The sequence below is a fragment of the Hemiscyllium ocellatum genome, chromosome 31 (genome assembly GCF_020745735.1).
Source record: "Hemiscyllium ocellatum isolate sHemOce1 chromosome 31, sHemOce1.pat.X.cur, whole genome shotgun sequence".
Lineage (NCBI taxonomy): Eukaryota > Metazoa > Chordata > Chondrichthyes > Orectolobiformes > Hemiscylliidae > Hemiscyllium > Hemiscyllium ocellatum.
The window spans coordinates 2,753,394-2,774,841 of NC_083431.1; the positions used below are offsets into that span (position 1 = coordinate 2,753,394).

At 50.6% G+C, this 21,448-nt stretch overlaps 1 protein-coding gene across 2 annotated transcripts in view; it reads right to left on the bottom strand.

Moving 5' to 3' along the window:
- LOC132830518 (unconventional myosin-Ic-like) overlaps positions 1-21,448 on the bottom strand; it is a 151,133-nt gene that overhangs the window by 14,678 nt on the left and 115,007 nt on the right. For both annotated transcript variants that reach the window (XM_060848282.1, XM_060848281.1), the window contains exons 12-25: positions 17,140-17,245; positions 16,710-16,790; positions 16,261-16,352; positions 15,113-15,207; positions 14,219-14,265; positions 12,174-12,254; positions 9,935-10,040; positions 9,564-9,681; positions 6,352-6,465; positions 4,789-4,865; positions 4,472-4,540; positions 4,048-4,132; positions 3,097-3,256; positions 2,466-2,549 (exon numbers count right to left, since the gene is read on the bottom strand). In XM_060848282.1, coding sequence (XP_060704265.1) covers positions 2,466-2,549; positions 3,097-3,256; positions 4,048-4,132; positions 4,472-4,540; positions 4,789-4,865; positions 6,352-6,465; positions 9,564-9,681; positions 9,935-10,040; positions 12,174-12,254; positions 14,219-14,265; positions 15,113-15,207; positions 16,261-16,352; positions 16,710-16,790; positions 17,140-17,245 — 1,315 coding nt within the window. The remainder of the gene's footprint in view (positions 1-2,465; positions 2,550-3,096; positions 3,257-4,047; positions 4,133-4,471; positions 4,541-4,788; positions 4,866-6,351; positions 6,466-9,563; positions 9,682-9,934; positions 10,041-12,173; positions 12,255-14,218; positions 14,266-15,112; positions 15,208-16,260; positions 16,353-16,709; positions 16,791-17,139; positions 17,246-21,448) is intronic.

The window sequence follows — 21,448 nt, forward strand, 5'->3', positions numbered from 1 at the left end:
CACAGGGAAGTCAGTTACTCACGAAGGTCGACAGAGAGAAACTATTCCCTCCCACAGGAGAGGCTGGGGGGTGGGGTAGGGAGGTGGGTGCGAACCAGGGGGAGGGTTTCACACTGTCTACAAACCAAACATCAGGGGTCAAAGGGGAAATACAAATGTGACATTGAGAGACTGATGTGTGGCAGGGATATTAATGTGAATGTAACTCAGGTGTACATGCTGTAGGTTAACTATCATTTAAGTGAATGGGGATTTAAGCTCAAGGGAGCGAATGGCCTTTTCCTGTACTGTGGTATTCTGAGGAAGGGTCACTCAACTCAAAACATGGCAGCACGGTGGCTCTGGTTAGCACTGCTACCTTACAGCATCAGGGACCTGGGGTCGATTCCAGTCTCAGGCGACTGTGTGGAGTTTGCACATTCTCCCCGTGTCTGCGTGGGTTCCCTCTGGGTGCTCCGGTTTCCTCCCATGGTCCAAAGATGTGCAGTTCAGGTGAATTGGCCATGCTCAGGGATGTGTGGGTTAGGGGCATTAGTAAATACAGAGTAAATATAGAGTAGGGGAATAGGTCTGAGTGGATTACTCTTCGGAGGGTCGGTGTGGACTTGTTGAGCCGAAGGGCCTGTTTTCATACCGTAGGGAATCTAATCTAAACTTTGATCACAGATGCTGCCAGATCTGTTGAGCTTTTCCAGCAATTTCTATTTCTGTTGTTGAGGATTGCGTCTGATGCCACTGCAGCTCTGTGGATGACCACCAGATGGTGCCTGTGAGCAGCATGTTTCCTGATCATGGATGTGTTCCTGGATCATTAAACCAGAGTTCAAATCCCACCAGGGTAGGCTTGAGGGGCCAAATGGACTCCCTCTACAAACATGCTTTCAGCCAGAGAGCATTGAGCCTGTAGAGATCACTGCCACAGAAAGCTGCTGAAGCTAAAACATTGTGTTTTTAAGGAGGAGGTGGGTTAGCTTGTGACTAAGGCATCATGGGAGATCAGCAAGGGGGCAGCATTGTGTATTGAGCTTGACCGTCAGCCATGATCACATTGAACAACGGAGCAGTCTCAAGGGGCTGAATGGCCTTCTGCTCCCAGGTTTCTATCACCACATTAACAGGCACAGGGTTAGTTCCACTGAAAAAAACATTGGAAATGTCAGTGGTGACTGCTGTCTGATTGTTGTAAAGGTCCAAGCAATCAGTTCTATGAGGGAAGGGAAGTGACTGTGGTGGATAGACTGGGTCAGGGCTGGTAATCCAGAGACCTAGGGTAATGCTCCAGGAGCAGAATTCAAATCCTACCCTTCCATCATCGATGATGGAATTTGCATTCAATTAACAAATAATAAATTTGAAAAGCTAATTTAATGATGATCAGGAAATAATTAATTATGATAAAACCCATCTGGTTTACTGATGTCCTTTCAGAAAGGGAAAGCTACCATCCTGGCCTGGCCTGACCTACGTGATTCAGGCCTACGGGAATGTGGCTGACTGCTAACCACCCTGTGAAATGGCCAGCACGCTGCTCAATCAGATCAAAACCACTGCAAAGTTTGCTGAAGGGAATGAAACCGGACAGACCACCCACACTGGCCAAGACACTTGCAACTAATTATTTTGAACAGTAATGTTGTGAAACTTGAAAGATTCAGAAAAGATTTACAAGGATGTTGCCAGGGTTGGAGGATTTGAGCTATCGGGAGAGGTTGACCAGGCTGGGGCTGTTTTTCCTGGAGCATCGGAGGCTGAGGGGTGACATTATTGAGGTTTATAAGATCATGAGGGGCATGGATAGGATAAATAGACAAAGTCTTTTCCCTGGAGTCAGGGAGTCCAGAACTAGAGGGCATAGGTTTAGGGTGAGAGGGGAAAGACATAAAAGAGAGTTAAGGGGCAACTTTTTCACGCAGAGGGTGGTACGTGTATGGAAGGATCTGCCAGAGGAAGTGATGGAGGCTGGTACAATTGCAACATTTAAGAGGCATTTGGATGGGTATATGAATAGGAAGGGTTTGGAGGGATATGGGCCGGGTGCTGGCAGGTGGGACTAGATTGGGTTGGGATATCTGGTCGGCAAGGACAGGTTGGACCGAAAGGTCTGTTTCCATGCTGTACATCTCTATGACTGTATAAAGGGGTTAAGGGTTAAGGGGTTAAGGGGTTAAGGGTTATGGTGTGAGCATGGGTAAGTGGAGCTGAGTCCATGAGCTGACCAGCCATGGCAGAGCAGACTCGAAGGGCCAGACGACCTAATCCTACTCCTTATTCTTACATTAAATTCCCTGGGAATGATAAAGTGGTTGAAAACAATACAACTAGAGACAAGGAGTTAATGCTGGCCTTGCCAGCATCGTTCACATCCTGATAATCTCAGGACCAAAGGCAGCTTCACATTTGACAGTTGGTTGGGCAAGTCTGAGTTCAGAACATTCTCGTGAGAATAATCCTGCCTCGTTCTCTACCTGCTGTTTCCACTCCGGAGTAATCCTCTTGCAGTAGGACTGCACCATGTTCCGCATATTCAGATCTCTGAGCAGTTCGGAGGCCTGGAACACAATATTGGAGCATATGGTTGAAGAAAGATCTGCATTGTTATAGCACCTGACACATTACACCTTCCATCCCAAAGTGCTTTACAGTCAATGAAACGAGATCACTGCTGAATGTGTAAGGAATTGTATTTTTACTAAAGTTGTCAGTTTTATAACTGGACCATTCTGAGCCTCAGCACCCCCCACCCCCCCCCCCCACCCCCCGATAAACTGATGGACATATTCCGTTATTAAAGCTCAGTCCCTGGTCATTGGAGGAATCAGCACAGAAAAGCTTTGGGTGGTGGGGAGGATGGTGGGGCAACACAGGGACAGGGGGGAGACATTAAAAGAAGTACAACAAATCTAGCTCCTCACCAAAACAGCTGGGGCTAAGTGACCATTTTAATTTTGAAATTTGTGGGTTTTTTTGTTTGTTAGAGGGTTATGAAACCAAGGCAAGAAAAGGATATGAGCTGCTGTGATGTGGCTGGCAGGGACTGAGTAACCTGCTGGTGTTCAAATATACAATCACAGACATCTCAGAACATGTCAGCTTTACCTCAGAGAGTGCTGGGGGTGGGACAGGCCAGGACTTGTCCAGAACATTCTTTGGCAAATTGCGTTTCAGCTTCATCAGGAACGAGTATCTGACGTAATCCAAGAAGTACTCATTTTCTGGGCAGCGTGGTTTGTGTCTGTAAATGAAGCCCTTGATAAACCTGAGGGAGAAACAGGCAAAAGCTCATTCTCATCGTATTAGCGAAGAGGGTACAGCAGGCTGGCACACAGAGTCCAGTGTCAATACTAGGGACCAACTACAGCTCCTGTATCAAGCTCCCCTGGCCTTGCCTCCCAATCTGTTGCCCACAACTACAGAGTCAAATAGACACAGAGGCTCTCAGATCACTGCTACAGAACAGAACAAATTGGATCCGAAATTGATTATTTCAGTGTTTGCGATGGACAGTGTACTCAACCAGTCCACACTTCGAAGACTCAAAACATTAACTCTTCGATGTGATAGAGGTATTATCACTGGACTATTAATCCGGGAACTCACCCAAACAGTTCTAGGGACCTGGGCTTGAATCTCAGCACAGTAGATGGTATAATTTGAATTCAGTAAAACTAACATCTAATGTTAAGAGTCTAACAATGACCATGAAACCATTGTTGATTGTCAGAAAACCCTACCTGGTCCACTAATGTCCTTTAGGGAAGGAATCTACCATGCTTACCTAGTCTGGCCTATATGTGACTCCAGACCCACAGCAACAGAGTCGACTCTTAACGTCTCTCTGAAATGGTCTAGCAAGTCACTCAGTTCAAGGACAGCTCGGGATAGACCATAAATACCAGCTAGCCAGCAACGCCCAAGTCCCACGAGGGAAAAGAATTATTCTCTGATTAGACAGCACTTTCTGAACAATCCTCTGTTTACTAACAGATACAATAACAACCAATTTAAGATGGCACGTCGTGTGTGAGGGTGGACTGACAGGTCACTCACCGGCGAATGGTCAGAGCTGCATTTTTGCGACGCCTGGCAATCTTACGGCCCAATTCCCCTCTCCACCACGACTGGATGGTGATTGCTTCAGAAACAACAAGACCAAAACTATGTCACAGCAGAAAACACAAGAATCTCAGGCCAGCTGCTGGTCACGCAGTGACCGCTGTCAGCCTGCCTTCACTAGGGATACCAACAACAGACAACAGCAAACGGGAATTTCACTCAAGCCAGCTTTTACACACACTCACACTGGAGCCTTTTATACACACACACACACACACTCACACACACACACACACACACACACGCGCGCACACACTAACTTACACTGGGGGATTTATAGCATTTTTACTGGTGCCTGATGATGATGATGATGTTACTTATCAGTTTAATTCCTTAGTTTGGTGAATGAATTGTTTACCTGATGATCGTATCTTTTGGTACTTCTGTCGTTGGTGGAATCCTCGCCACTCTGCCTGGATCTTAGTGGCTAAAAGACAAGAATTTAGTAAACACATCTGCATTCTTAAAGGTCCACACCCCGATCTCCAACCATCTCCCAATATAAAGCCCAGCAATGGAAACATTGCTCAGGCTCAGGCTCAAACAGATGCTGAGCTGAATCAACACGTCAGTAAATGCATCACCCAAAACTCGATACAGACCAGACCCTCAGGCCCCCTCTTCAATTCCTATCATACCCTGGCATCATTTCTAGAATACTCCCAGGACACGTACCGATCGTGTGTTTTTGAAGCTCAAAAGCATCTTCAGTGGCAAACAGGGTCTTTGGGAAACGGATAAAAATCTTTGTCCTAAAAAAAAGGAGGAAAATCAGACGAAGAGTTCATTATGTAGCGGAGGCAGAAATCTTTGTGGTATAGTGCAGCTCCCCACTCACAGCAACACCCCACATCCCCAATAACAGGCCACAAAACCAACCGGGACTCAAGAGGTGTTTTTTGGAAAGAATTCCCTGCTGTGCCTCAGGGATACAGTGGGATGGATACCGCAAGGTTTGTAGCTCAGGTTGAGGTTTAGGGTGTAGGTTTGCTCGCTGAGCTGTAGGTTTGATATCCAGACGTTTCATTACCTGGCTCGGTAACATCATCAGTGGCGACCTCCAAGTGAAGCGAAGCTGTTGTCTCCTGCTTTCTATTTATATCTTTCTCCTGGATGGGGTTCCTGGGGTTTGTGGTGATGTCATTTCCTGTTCGTTTTCTGAGGGGTTGATAGATGGCATCTAGGTCTATGTGTTTGTTTATGGCATTGTGGTTAGAGTGCCAGGCCTCTAGGAATTCTCTGGCATGTCTTTGCTTAGCCTGTCCCAGGATAGATGTGTTGTCCCAGTCGAAATGGTGGTTTTTTTCATCCGTGTGTAGGGCTACGAGGGAGAGAGGGTCGTGTCTTTTTGCGGCTAGCTGGTGTTCGTGTATCCTGGTGGCTAACTTTCTTCCTGTTTGTCCTACGTAGTGTCTGTGGCAGTCCTTGCATGGAATTTTGTAGATGACATTGGTTTTGTCGTGGGTTGTACTGGGTCTTTTAAGTTTGTTAGTTTTTGTTTGAGAGTGTTGGTGGGTTTGTGTGCTACTAGGATTCCGAGGGATCTTAGTAGTCTGGCTGTCATTACTGAGACTTCTTTGATGTACGGTAAGGTGGTTAGGGTTTCGGGCTGTGTTTGGTCTGCTTGTCGTGGTTTGTTCCTGAGGAATCTGCGCACTGTGTTTTTTGAATATGATACCATCATAACCCAGTATTCAGGATTAATTAACATCCATCCACATCGAAGACATCATCAGAGGAGCATCTGCGTTCAACCAACACCTGCTCCAACGATGACCATCCTCCAATACTAGATCCAAACTGAGGGGGTCCAGCACAGTTCACAACACTTCAGATTGTTACTATTCTGACAGACATGTACTGGGGACAGACCTGGAGAACAGTTCCTGAAGGGGCTGACTCTCACTGGGATACAGTTCCTGAAGGTGCTGACTCTCACAGGGATACAGTTCCTGAAGGGGCTGTCTCTCACTGGGATACAGTTCCTGAAGGGGCTGTCTCTCCCTGGGATACAGTTCCTGAAGGTGCTGTCTCTCACATGGATACAGTTCCTGAAGGGGCTGTCTCTCACTGGGATATAGTTCCTGAAGGGGCTGTCTCTCACTGGGATACAGTTCCTGAAGGGGCTGACTCTCACTGGGATACAGTTCTCCCAGGCAGTGAACGCCTTGCTAAACGATGGAGTTTATTTCGAACAATTGCCCCTCTGGTCAGCTGACTGACAGGAGTGTAACGTACCTGCCCAGCTTGTAATCTTCCGGTTTGTATCCAAGATGTTGCACCAAAGTCGCCACTCCTTCGGAAGGCGGACCTCTCCAATTGGGCCAGGTTTCCGAACAGAGAGATTTGTACCTAGGGCCAGAGAGGAGTGTTCAGTAGTACTACAGCCTGAAAAAGGAAGCACTTTTTAATCCCCACCATCTAAACTCGGTCAATTCTGTACCACAGCTTTGGTCTGGCTCACTTGGAGCTGTCTGTGATACAGCGAGTCAGAACTGGAACTGTCTGTACAGAGAATAACAATCATTGCATACCATCCCCACCAAACACTCCCAGGACAGGGACAGCACGGGGTTAGATACAGAGTAAAGTCCCTCTACACTGTCCCCTCATTAAACACTCCCAGGACAGGGACAGCATGGAGTTAGATACAGAGTAAAGCTCCCTCTACACTGTCCCCATCAAACACTCCCAGGGCCAGGGCAGGACTGGAGTTAGGTACAGAGTACGTTTACTCCATGCTACCAGAATATTGCTGAAAAACATTTTATCGAGTCTTTACATCTTATACTCATCAGGACCCCATTTACAAAAATTCCACTTTAAAGGGAAAATGTAGCATTTCCTGGGAGAAGCTAAATGTTTGGTAACTGAACTTCAATTTTTCAAAGCATTGTCATAATAAATGCCAGAATAAATGGAATCATTGAGATTTTTGTCATTCCTTCACAGGATGAGGGCGTCACTGGCTGGCCCAATATTAATTGCCCGTCCCTAATTACCCAGAAGGTAGGTAAGAGTCAACCACATAGCTGTGGGTCCGGAAGCAAATGGAAGCCAGACCGGGAAAGGATGGCACATTTCCTTCTGTAAAGGGCATTAGTGAACCAGGTGGGTTTTTCCAGCAATGATTCGTGGTCATCGTTAGACAAAATTCCAGATATTTTTATTGAACTCAAGTCCCACCTTCTGCTTTGGAAGGATTTGAACCCAGGTTGTCAGAACTTTTCCGGGGTCTCTGGGTTGACAATCTTGTGATAATACCAGGAGGCCATTGCCTCCCTGACTGATAGCACAGAGAAAGGCCCTTCAGCCCATTGAGCCTGTGTCAGTCAAGAACGAGCAGCAAACTCTGAGCCTCATTTCCGTGCTCTTGCTCCATAGCTCTGTCTGCCTTGGCATCCCAAAGGGGGACCAAAATACTTCTTCAATATGATCAGATTTTCAGCCCAGAACACCACCCATCCACCCCCCTTCCCGTTCCACAGTCCCACGACTCACTGGGTGGAAGAACACATTCTCCTCACATCGCCCCTTTACCTTCTGCTGTTTCCCCCGAATCGGCGTTCCTAGTCACTGATCCCTCCACCAAGGGGAAAACTTCCTTCCTGTCAACTCCCTTCATATCTTCGTACCTCTCAAGCAGGCCCCCCCCTCAGACAAGGAAAACAACCCCAGTCTGTCCCATCTCTCTTCACAGCCAAACCCTCCAATCTCGGAGGGTAACGTCTCCCCCTACACCCCCTCCATCCCGGGAGGTTACATCTCCCCCTGCTCCCACCCCCTCCAGCCCGGGGAGGGGGGGTAACATCTCCCCCTGCCCCCACCCCCTCCATCCTGGGGGGTAACATCTCCCCCTACACCCCCTCCATCCTGGGGGGGGTAACGTCTCCCCCTACACCCCCTCCATCCTGGGGGGGGTAACGTCTCCCCCTACACCCCCTCCATCCTGGGGGGTAACATCTCCCCCTACACCCCCTCCATTCCGGGAGTTTACATCTCCCCCTGCTCCCACCCCCTCCAGCCCGGGGAGGGGGGGGGTAACATCTCCCCCTGCTCCCACCCCCTCCAGCCCGGGGAGGGGGGTAACATCTCCCCCTGCCCCTACCCCCTCCATCCTGGGGGTTAACATCTCCCCCTACACCCCCTCCATCCTGGGGGATAACATCTCCCCCTACACCCCCTCCATCCTGGGGGGGGGTAACATCTCCCCCTACACCCCCTCAATCCTGGGGGGTAACATCTCCCCCTACACCCCCTCCAGCCCGGGGAGGGGAGGTAACATCTCCCCATGCCCCCACCCCCTCCATCCTGGGGGGGTAACATCTCCCCATGCCCCCACCCCCTCCATCCTGGGGGGTAACATCTCCCCATGCCCCCACCCCCTCCATCCTGGGAGGTAACATCTCCCCATGCCCCCACCCCCTCCATCCTGGGGGGTAACATCTCCCCTGCCCCCTCTCTTGTGCAATCACATTCTTCCTATAAGGTGGGTTCCAGTGCTGCGCACAATACTCTCGCTGTGACCTACCTGATGGTTTATAAAGTCCCGGCATAATCCCCCTGCTCTCGGCTAATAAAGACAAGTATCCCATATACTGCCTAAACCACCTTCTCCACCTGTCCCACTCCCTTAAGAGACCGGTGAACATGCACACCAAGGTCCTGCCCAAGTGCATCGCCTCACACCTATCCAGATGCACCAATCATCATGTCCTCTCACATAAATGGTAAGTTGTCTCCTTACAATGGCATTCCTGTAATTGTCCTGATGACAGGAAGATGATGAACTTTGACAAAATCTGACTTTTGTCAGTGATGCTCAGGTTCCGTTCTCCAAACGCAGCGACTAACCAATGGTCAGGGGAGATGGTGAGGTCCCAAACTCAAAACATTCACGCGGTTTCTCTCTTCACAGATGCTGCCAGACCTGCTGAGTTTCTCCAATACTCATTTTAATCCCATGTACTTTAGTTTTACAGGGAAAACCAGAGGGTAGGGGTTTAAGGTGAGAGGAGAAAGATTGAAAAGGGACCTGAGGGGGATCTTTTTCACACACAGAGTGGTGTGCGTATGGAACAAAGTGTTGGATGTAGGTACAGTTAAAAGACATGTGGGCAGGTACATGAATAGGACAAGTTGAGAGGGATATGGGCCAAATGCAGGCAAATGGGAGAAGATCAGTTTTAGGAAGCCTTCCATGCTGTGTGACGCTATGGCCCTACCTGTCTCAGTAACGACCTGAAGACTGCAAAGGAAATGTGCCATTGTAAGCTGGTCTGGCCTACATGTAACCAGAGACCCACAGCAATGCAGCACCACAACTCATGCAGTTGAAGTTCAGTTCGGGTCAGGAAATAAATGTTGGCTTGTGCAGTCAAACCCACTACTTGGAGGTTCTGGTCATTTTCTGTCACTTGTGAAATACACATTTCCCATGTTCCACATACCTTTGCAGGAAGATTTCATATTTTCTCCGATAGGCAAACCCAGCTCTCCGCACTCGCAGGTTCTCCAGGAGACCCAGATACTTGACTTGGTGTCTGATCAGAACTTCATCAAACCTTCCTGGAGAGAGGGAAAAACTCACTCATCATCACGGGGAACGGTAGCAATTTCAAACACAAGCCCACGTGTCACAGTCTGCACACCTCCCATTTCCAGGATCCTTTACTTTGAAGTTCACTTCTAACTCTGAAGATGTGGTTAGTGGCCTTCGAGTGCCCATTGCTATTGTACAGGTGTAGGGAGGCATGGAGAAAGGGGAGATGGGGTGGAGCTGGAAGGGGAGAGTGGAACACAGAGACAATAGGAGATGTACCTGATTGCTTCGCGTCATTGGGTTTGATACAGCGCACATATGAAGGTTCCTTCGACATGAGGATCTCCATGAGCTTTGCCAGGCTGGTCTTGAACTGAGTTGCTGCCTGTGTCGAAGGAAACAGAGAAGGTACGTCAACCAGGAAAACACAACATCACTGAACAAAAACATGGTGTGGAGGTACTGGTGTTGGACTGGGATGTACCAAGTTAAAAATCGCACAACACCAGGTTAAACTCCAACAGGTTTATTTGGAAGCATTAGCTTTCAGAGCGCTGCTCCTCAAACAGCGGTTCCAATTAAACCTGTTGGACCATAACCTAGTGTTGTGTGATTTTTAAACTTTGAATAAAAACAGAAATTATTGGAAAAGCTCAGCAGATCTGGCAGCATCTGTGAAGAGAAATCAGAGTTCATGGTTTGGAGCCGAAACATTAACTGATTTCTCTCCACAGATGCTGTCAGAAACGCTGAGCTTTTCCTGCAATTTCTGTTTTGGTTCCTGATTTCCAGCATCCACAGTTCATTTAGTTTTTAATATGTTACTGATACGGTGGAGATCTCCCAGGTAAGCTCCTGGTCATCACTAAGGGATACTGGGAACCAGCCAATGACTGGCCTCAAACAAACTAATAGCTTTACCAACACTGGCACAGCTCAGGCTTAGTGAACAGATCGGATCGGGATAGGGCCCAGGGGTGGAGTAACTGGAGAGAGAGGGCGCAGTGAGTGAAACCTGACAGGCAACAGAGTTAGTATCTCCCTCTACCCCTCTCTTTCACTCACTTTGATCCATCTCAGGACTGACCTATTGAAGAGTCATGATTGAGATCAACCACTGTAGCTGCGTGATAACTCCATGACCTGAACAGCTGATGGCGAAATGGGATTTCAGAGACATTGCTCTGATTCCATTTATGAACGGATAGATAGCAGAGAGAGGAAGGTGACCGCGGAAATGGACATAGCAGTCTCATTCATTGTTGAGCTAATTCACAACACAGTGGAGATGGTGGGACACCATTCACCCCAACACCCTGCCCCTCACCCTGAGACCCCGCCCCTCACCCCGAGACCCCGCCCCTCACCCCGTCAGTTAACCGTGAGAACAACATGAGCTGGGAAGGAAACAGCCATGTTCACCACCCTCACACCCAACCACACCCGCACTGTCCCATCCCCGTCCCGTGTAGAGGGAGCCCGCACTGTCCCATCCCCGTCCCGTGTAGAGGGAGCCCGCACTGCCCCATCCCCATCCCGTGTAGAAGGAGCCCGCGCTGTCCCACCCCCGTCCCGTGTAGAGGGAGCCCGCACTGTCCCATCCCCGTCCCGTGTAGAGGGAGCCCGCGCTGTCCCATCCCCGTCCCGTGTAGAGGGAGCCCGCGCTGTCCCACCCCCGTCCCGTGTAGAGGGAGCCTGCACTGTCCCAATCCCCGTCCCGTGTAGAGGGAGCCCGCACTGTCCCATCCCAGTCCCGTGTAGAGGGAGCCCGCGCTGTCCCACCCCCATCCCGTGTAGAGGGAGCCCATGCTGTCCCACCCCCCCGTCCCGTGTAGAGGGAGCCTGCACTGTCCCAATCCCCGTCCCGTGTAGAGGGAGCCCGCACTGTCCCATCCCCGTCCCGTGTAGAGGGAGCCCGCACTGTCCCATCCCCGTCCCGTGTAGAGGGAGCCCGCACTGTCCCATCCTAGTTCCGTGTAGAGGGAGCCCGCGCTGTCCCATCCCCGTCCCATGTAGAGGGAGCCCGCGCTGTCCCATCCCCGTCCCGTGTAGAGGGAGCCCGCGCTGTCCCATCCCCGTCCCGTGTAGAGGGAGCCCGCGCTGTCCCATCCTAGTTCCGTGTAGAGGGAGCCCGCGCTGTCCCATCCCCGTCCCGTGTAGAGGGAGCCCGCGCTGTCCCATCCTAGTTCCGTGTAGAGGGAGCCCGCGCTGTCCCATCCCCGTCCCGTGTAGAGGGAGCCCGTGCTGTCCCATCCCCGTCCCGTGTAGAGGGAGCCCACGCTGTCCCATCCCCGTCCCGTGTAGAGGGAGCCCGCGCTGTCCCATCCCCAGGCTGCCCACACAGGAGTGATCCAGAGGGGAGCTAACTCTGGGACTGAGCTTCGGGCACTTTAGAAAGTCAGGGGGTGAAAGGTGTTGGTTTGGCACGAGGGTGGGGGTGGGGGGTGGGGTTTTAGCGGGGGGGGGTGGGGAACTGGCACACCTCCCCCTCGAGGGTCACTGTTTCTCAGCTGCTTACTGTTTCTGGTCTCTTCTTGTCATCCAGTTCTCCCCGCTCGAAGCACTGCTGCAGAATCCCATTGCCAGACTCACACATTGCCTGGAAATTACAGAATAAATATCTGTGAGGATGGTACAGAGAGCGCGAGAGAGAACGAGAGCGAGAGAACGAGAGCGCAAGAGAGAGAGAACGAGAGCGAGAGAGAGCGAGAGAGAACGAGAGCGAGAGAGAGCGAGAGAGAACGAGAGCGAGAGAGAGCGAGAGAACGAGAGTGCGAGAGCGAGAGAACGAGAGTGCGAGAGCGAGAGTGCGAGAGAACGAGAGCGCGAGAGAACGAGAGCGCGAGAGAACGAGAGCGCGAGAGAACGAGAGAGCGAGAGAACGAGAGCGCGAGAGAGAGCGAGAGAATGAGAGCGCGAGAGAACGAGAGCGCGAGAGAACGAGAGCGCGAGAGAACGAGAGCGCGAGAGAACGAGAGCGCGAGAGAACGAGAGCGCGAGAGAGAGCGCGAGAACGAGAGCGCGAGAACGAGAGCGCGAGAACGAGAGCGCGAGAGAGAGCGAGAGAACGAGAGCGCGAGAGAGAGCGAGAGAACGAGAGCGCGAGAGAGAGCGAGAGAACGAGAGCGCGAGAGAGAGCGAGAGAACGAGAGCGCGAGAGAGAGCGAGAGAACGAGAGCGCGAGAGAGAGCGCGAGAACGAGAGCGCGAGAACGACAGCGCGAGAGAGAGCGCGAGAACGACAGCGCAAGAACGAGAGCGCGCGAGAGAGAGAACGAGAGCGCGAGAGAGAACGAGAGCGCGAGAGAGAGAGAACGAGAGCGCGAGAGAGAGAACGAGAGCGAGAGAGAGAGAGAGAGAAAACGAGAGCGAGAGAGAGCGAGAGAACGAGAGCGCAAGAGCGAGAGAGAGCGAGAGAGCGAGAGCGCGAGAACGGGAGCGCGAGAGCGCGAGAGAACGCGAGAACGAGAGAGAGAACGCGAGAGAGAGAACGCGAGAGAGAGAGAACGCGAGAGAGAGAGAACGCGAGAGAGAGAGAACGCGAGAGAGAGAGAACGCGAGAGAGAACGCGAGAGAGAGAGAACGAGAGCACGAGAGAGAGAGAACGAGAGCGAGAAAACGAGAGCGAGAGAGAACGAGAGCGCGAGAGCGAGCGAGAGAATGAGAGAACGAGAGAACGAGAGCGAGAAAACGAGAGCGCGAGAGAGAGAAAACGAGAGCGCGAGAGAGAGAAAACGAGAGCGCGAGAGAGAGAAAACGAGAGCGCGAGAGAGAGAAAACGAGAGAGCGCGAGAGAGAGAGAACGAGAGCAAGAGCTCTTTCTCTGGATTATCAGTAAGTGTTACTTCCTTCCTGATAGATTCTAGTGAACTCAGCAAACAGGAAGAGAATGGATATTTTCAGTGCCTTCTGTAATGTGTTTCCAAATTCCTGGTGGATCTGAGCACTGTCTGCAGCAGCAGCTATCTGTGCAATGCCAATTTGAGTGTTTTTTGATTCAGTCATGGAATGTTGCCATTGCTGGGCAGACATTAACCATCCCTAATTGACCCAAAGGGCAGTTAAGAGTCAACCACATTGCTGCTGGGCTGGAGTCACACATAGACAGACCAGGTAAGTATCAGTTTCCTACCCAAAGGACATGAGTAGAGCAGATGGGTGTTTCCGACAATCAAACACAATTCCATCATTAAACCGGAAATTCCAGATTCTTTATCAAATTCAAATTCCATCACCTGCCATCGCAGGATTTGTCCTGAGTTTCTGGATTAATAGTCTAGTGATGATACCTCAAGGTCATTGCATCCCTGAGTGTGGAACTCTGGAACGGTTATACATACACATAGCTTACAGGGAAGGTAGATTCAAATGCCGATATACTATGGAAAAGTAATCTGACTTGAACCTCATATTTAGCTCACAATATTCTTGTGGTCAGAACTGCAGATTTATTTCAATGAGGTTTATTTGAGGATGGTTCACCAGAGACTCTCTCATTTCCAAACTGAATTGACTGAGAACATTTTAATCCCAGCTCCCACATCCACGCTTTTCTGAAGCTCACCTCTTTTAGATTCCGGAAGAGGAGATCATTGTTCTTGTCCAGGAATCCTGCAGGCAGAGCATCAGAATGAATGGATGAAATAAACAAATATATTGCTGCTGTGCAAAATAAAACCCAAAAGAACTGTCACTGCTGGAAACCGGAAACAAAAACAGAAATCTCAGCAGCTCTGGCAGCATCTGTGGAGAGAAATCAGAGTTAACGTTTCAGAGCAATCAGAGAAAAGTTAATTAATTTCTCTCCACAGGTGCTGCCAGAGCCACTGAGATATTTCTGCATTTTCTGTCCTTGTTTCTGTCTTCACTATCAAGGATACAAAAACCATTCCAGCGTTAGCAGCAAGTCAGGAGGTGGAAGGGAGCGAGAAACTAGATAAGAGGCACTAGACAAGTCGCTGGCTGTTGGTGGAGAGTCTTATTACAGAAGTCACCAATGAGCCAGCTGATGCCTCGGTTTTAAATCTTCCAAAATTCCTCTGACTCTGGCAACGTTCTATCAGGCTGGAAAGTAGCAAGTATTACCACTCTGTTCAAGGAGGGCAGGGAGGGGGTTTGGGTGGGCAGCAGGGAGACCCAGGGACTGAGAGGGAGTCCTGAGTACTGAGCCCTGGGAGTGGCTGGGGTTTAGAGGGACTGAGCCTGAGGTGGGGCGTAGGGGGTGGGGGTGCCTGATGAGAAACAGGGGCAGGGAGGGAGGGTACCGAGCCCTGGAAGCAGCTGGGGGGGCACAGGGACTGAGCCCGGGGGTCAATGTCAGTGAGAGCCCGGGGTAAGGAGGGTGGGTACTGAGCCCTGGGGAGAGGCAGGGGGCACAAGGACTGAGCCCAGGGGATAATGCCAGTCAGAGCCCGGGGCACAGGGACCCAAGGACGGAGCGTGAGAGCACGGTGCCTACCTGTCACATTGTAATTAACCTCCCCAGCATAATGCAAGAGTCTGAACTCCTCCCTCACCAGCGTCTTCCGTGTTTTCTGATCTGCCAACTTGTGTCTAACAACAAAGGGAACTATTATCAGCCAAAACAATAGACAAAGAAAGAAAGAGGAGAGATATGGAGAAAAAAAATGGAAGGGAGAATGGGGGAAGATTCGACAGGTTAGGTTAGATTCGACAGAACGAACACGAGTGAAAAGAAAGGAAGAGAGAAGAGGAGATGCAGAAATGTGGAAAGAAAGGAATTGATTTATTTTCCAAACAGATTAATAAAATGTACAGGTCTCCGACTGTAAGCATGACAATTGGTCATTCAGGAAATTCATGTGTAAATCTCTGAACCCCTCTTCCCTGGACTGGGTGATACTTATCCAGTATTTCATTCTCAATAATATTTTGAATTATTCACTTTTCCAATCCTATAAGATGAATAGATTAATCCTTTCAGCCCCCATGCATATCTCCTTCTTCCGTCACTTGTCTATCCAAACAGATGATGCCTCAGCTCTGATTCACAATGATGCTGGAGACAGAGATGAGGCAATGTCAGTGTAATAGGCAATGCAAAATCACCAAGCCAGTGTGCCCAAGCTCAGCAGAGCGACTGAGTGAGGATTGCTGTTGCTGTCAAAGTGACTTTGAACATTATCGCCAAACCCCATTGGATTTGATCCCAAGATTCCACAAAATGAACGAAGCTTCCACCATTCACAAGCTAGACCAACATTGAATGCTCATTCTTAATAGCTCACAGGGCAGTTAAGAGTCAACCACATTGCTGTGGGTTTGGGGTCACATGCAGACCAGACTGGGTAAGGATGGCAGATTTTCTTCTCTAAGGGACATTAGTAGAACAGATTGATTTTTTCCAACAATCGTTAGACTGTTAGTTCCAGATTTGTATTGAATTCAAATTCCACCAACCTCTCTGGTTGGATTCAAATCCAGGTGCCCAGAACATTAACCTGGGCTTTGGGATTGCTAATGCAGTGACCTTACCACATCTAGTGCTAGGACAACGACGGAGCAGAGAGAGGAGCAGGAGGTAATCAAAGTGATGACACATTGAATGGGAAGTGTTGGAGTGCAGGTAGAATGCAGTCTACTCACGTTACAAAATGAGGGTGTTTCCCAACGGTCTCTTCCAGCTTCTCCAGGAAGGTTAGATCTGTCGCATCTCCAGGACGCAAACATTCTTCATCCTAGAACAAAGATCACCGAGGAAATCAGCAACAAAGCAAGACAATATACAGGAACAGTAATGGGGGTGGAGGCGTGGAGTGTGCAGGAATTCAGAAGAAAATGGTACTTTTCTGTTATTGTGTGTGAATACTTTTGTCAGAAGTCACACAACACAAGGTTATAGTCCAACAGGTTTATTTGAAAGCACAAGCTTTCAGAGTGCCTCTCCTTCGCCAGCTGAAGTGAAACCTCCTGTCACACAGAGTTGGTCACCCGTGGTGATGGGAGGTGGAGCATTGGCACACAGCGGTAGAAGTGGTTATGTCAAGGCCAAAAACTGAACTTAAAACTATAACCCAAACATTGAACATCCTCACCAGGATGGAGATGATCCCCTTGTGCTTCTCTTCAACCAGGTCACAGATGATTTTGTTGTTAAAATACTGAACAGGCTCCCACTGGAAACACAGGAGAAGAAAATAGCCAGGCAGTCAGGACAGGAATCACACCTTCCCATGAAATCACAAACTAACAAAGGCATAGCCCAAAATGCTTAAAATCCACAAGTTCTTAATATCCAAACTTATCGATGAGAAACTTCCCCATTGTTAAATGTCCACCCACTAGTTTGGAGCTTTCCACATCAGTGGAACGATTTCTCTCCATCTGCCCTACTGAATCCCTCTAATCTTCTAATTGTCTATGGAGAGAGAATGCCACCCAGTGTATGCAGCCTGCCTCAAGGTTAACCCTCACCCCTGCACCTGCTGTTACCGATTGGCCCAGTTAACTCTGCTGTTACCGTACCGCTATTCCTTCTGCCTCATATTCCTCCTGCTCCGACTTCAGGGTTAGTTCGATGAATAATTGCTGTAGCTTCTCATTGCAGTAGTTGATGCAGAACTGCTCGAAACTGCAGAGAGAACAAGGTCAGTGAGTGAGAGGATTCGGACTAGTGTAACTTTCAATTAAACTGTTCCATTTCACCCAACATCCCAACGCTGTCCAAAACCCCTCCTCTGGAGAGGGACTGGAGTCACTTTAAAAAGATTGACAGATTCCCTTCACTAAAAGGGGAAAAGATCCTTCATTCCCAACTGGATTACTCAGTAACTCTTGCTGTTCCCAATGTTTTGGAATTCTAATTGCTCAGGATCTGTGTGGCCCACCACTGACAGACAAAGATTCCGTTATCACGTGAGGAAATAGCATTGGGAAGCTGGAGTCCAATTTAATGAAAATCTGGAACTGAACGTCTAATAATGACCATGAAACCCATTGTCAATTGTTGGAAAAGCCCACCTGGTTCACAAATGTCCATTTGGGACAGGGACTACCACACTTACCCAGTCTGATGACAGACCCTCTGCTCTCTGAAATGGCAATGCCAGTCACTCAGTTGTATCAATGACTACAAAGAAATGAAATCAGATGAACACCTGGCATCTGCTTTGGCACCAGAAACAAATTTGGCAAAGTCCTCCTTACTAACTCTTGGGGCTGGTGCCAACATTGAAAGAATAGTCTCACAGACCAGTCACAGCTTGACATTGTCATATCTCAGAATCCTACCTTACAATGCCCCAGACCCCACCATCACCGTCCCTGGATATGTCCTGTCCCACCAGCAAAGGGCACGGCCCAGTGGGATACAGTTACAGGGGGGCAGAAGTGAGGACTGCAGATGCTGGAAATCAGAGTCTAGATTAGAGTGGAGTGCTGGAAAAGCACAGCAGGTCAGGCAGCACCCGAGGAGCAGGAAAATCAACATTCCGGGCAAAAGCCCTTCAGAGCTGCCCTGGGAGCCTCCACCATTGATTCCAGACCCCATGAAGTCTCGTAACTTCAGGTTAAACATGGGAAAGGAAACTTCCTGCTGATGACTCTATCATCAGTAATCCTGAATCTGTATTCCTCCATGCTGAACAACATTTACAGGAAACACTGAGGGAAGCAAGAGCACTCTGGGTGAGGGATTTCAATGTCCCCCATCAAGAGTTGCTGATCCTACTGGTCAGGGGCTGACAGAGCTGCTAGACCGGGTCTGTGGCCGGTGGGGAGGAAATTAACAAGAGTGAAAAAACTCTTTTTAAATTCATTGTGTGTGATGTGGGCATCACTGGCTGGGGTCAGCATTTATTGCCTGTCCCTAGTTGCCCCTTGAGAAGGTGGGGGTGAGCTGCCTTCTTGACCCGCGGCAGTCCATGTGCTGTGGGTTGACCCACAATGCCCTGAGGGAGGGAATTCCAGGATTCTGACCCAGGGACAGTGAAGGAACGATGATATATTTCCAAGTCAGGATGGTGAGTGGCTCGGAGGGGAACGTGCAGGGGGGTGATGTTCCCATGTATCTGCTGCCCTTGTCCTTATAAATAGAAGGGGTCAAGGGTTTGTAAGGTGCTGTCTGAGGAGATTTGGTGATTTTCTGCAGGGCATCTTATGGATAGTACGTACTACTGTTACTGAGCGTTGGTGGGGGAGGGAGGGGGTGTTTGTGGATGTGGTGCCAGTCAAGCGGCTGCTTTGTCCTGGATGGTGTCGAGCTTCCTGAGTGTTGTTGGAGCTGCCCCCATCCAGGGCAAGTGGGGAGTATTCCATCACACTCCTGACTTGTGCCTTGTAGATGGTGAACAGGCTTTGGAGAGTCAGGAGGGGAGTTACTCACCGCAGGATTCCCAGCCTCTGACCTGCTCTTGTAGCCGCTGTGTTTATGTGGTGAGTCCAGTTGAATTTCTGATCAATGATAACTCCCAGGATGTTGATAGTGGAGGATTCAGTGATGGTAACAACATTGAATGCCAAGGGATGGTGGTTACGTGATCTCTTGTTGGTGATGGTAATTGCCTGGCATTTGTGTGGCATGAATATTATTTGCCACTTGTCAGCCCAAGGAGAAAGTGAGGACTGCAGATGCTGGAGATCAGAGCTGAAAAAAGTTTTGCTGGAAAAGTGCAGCAGGTCAGGCAGCATCCAAGGAACAGGAGAATCGACATTTCGGACATAAGCCCTTCTTCAGGAATCTTCAGGAGCCCATGTCTGGATATTATCCAGATCTTGTTGCATTTGAACATGGCCTGCTTCAGTATGTGAGGAGTCAGGAATGGTGCTGAACATGGTGCAATCAGCAGCAAACATCCCCACTTCTGACCTTATGATGGAGGGAAGGTCATTAATGAAGATGGTTGGGCCTAGGAGACTTCTCTGAGGAACTCCTGCTGAGATGTGCTGACCATTGGAGAGTTTGCCCCCCTGATTCCAGTTTTACCAGGGCTCCATGATACCACACTCGGTCGAATGCAGCCTTGATATCAAGGGCTGTCCCTCTCCCCTCCCCTCTGGAATTTAGCTCTTTTGTCCAGGTTTGACCCAAGGATGTAACGAGGTCAGGAGCTGAGTAGCCCTGGGGGGACCCAAACTGGGCAGGTCACTGAGCAGGTTATTGCTGACCCCTTCCATCACTTTCCTGATGATCGAGAGCAGACTGATGGGACAGGAATTGGCCGGGTTGGATTTGTCCTCCTTTCTGTGTACAGGACATATCTGGGCAATTTTCCACAGTATCGGGTAGATGCCAGTGTTGTAACTGTACTGCAGCAGCTTGGCTCAGGGCAGCGGCAAGTTCTGGAGCATGAGTCTTCAATATTATTGTCAGAATGATGTCAGGTCCCATAGCATTTGCATCATCTAGTGTCTCCAACCGTTTCAACACTAGCATCCGCCCGACAACATAAAAAATTACCTAAGGACATCCTTGACATTGAGGCTGCATTCAACCGGGTTGGCATCAAGGAGCCCTGTTTATTGTCTGGTGTTGCTGTTGTGTGCGGGGAGTGGGCGGAATCTGAGAGGTCAGGAGTATTGGTGTCTGTTGCTGGTCACTGAGTATATCCAATCAGGGCCTTTATGTTGCACTCACAGCTATCCCTGACAGGGAGCTCCAGCTAGCCCACTGAGCTGCTCGTGTAGCTACCCCCTCCATTAAAAAACCCGGCCATGTGGAATAAATGTGACTGAGCCAATGAGATCATGTCCGATTGTGAAGTGATGACGTATTTGGGAGCTGTACCATCAATGGACAGTGGCATGTGTGATAGCAGTCTCCCAGATCATCACAATAAATGCAAATGGAAAAGGTGACAACTGCTGGCCTTCCCTTCTTCAATATCTCCAAAGTGTTTCTTTTTCACAACTTTCCAACAACTGTCTCCGCCAGAGGGAGACGGGCCGCACACGGCCAGGCCAGAGGGAGACGGGCCGCACACGGCCGGGCCAGAGGGAGACGGGCCGCACACGGTCCGGGCCAGAGGGAGACGGGCCGCACACGGCCCGGGCCAGAGGGAGACAGGCCGCACACGGCCAGGCCAGAGGGAGACAGGCCGCACACGGCCCAGGCCAGAGGGAGACAGGCCGCACACGGCCCGGGCCAGAGGGAGACAGGCCGCACACGGCCCGGGCCAGAGGGAGACGGGCCGCACACGGCCCGGGCCAGAGGGAGACGGGCCGCACACGGCCCGGGCCAGAGGGAGACGGGCCGCACACGGCCCGGGCCAGAGGGAGACGGGCCGCACACGGCCCGGGCCAGAGGGAGACGGGCCGCACACGGCCCGGGCCAGAGGGAGACGGGCCGCACACGGCCCGGGCCAGAGGGAGACGGGCCGCACACGGCCCGGGCCAGAGGGAGACGGGCCGCACACGGCCCGGGCCAGAGGGAGACGGGCCGCACACGGCCCGGGCCAGAGGGAGACGGGCCGCACACGGCCGGGCCAGAGGGAGACGGGCCGCACACGGCCCAGGCCAGAGGGAGACGGGCTGCACACGGCCGGGCCAGAGGGAGACGGGCTGCACACGGCCGGGCCAGAGGGAGACGGGCTGCACACGGCCGGGCCAGAGGGAGACAGGCCGCACACGGCCCGGGCCAGAGGGAGATGGGCTGCACATGGCCCAGGCCAGAGGGAGACGGGCCGCACACGGTCCGGGCCAGGATATGGTCCAGGAATACAGAGTGGAAACTTCATTACCTGCTCCCAGAGGTCAATCACAGAGCATTGACCATTCAGCCCATTAAGATGGTGTCCATCAACACCAGTTGGCCATGTTTGTGCCATAGCCCTCAATA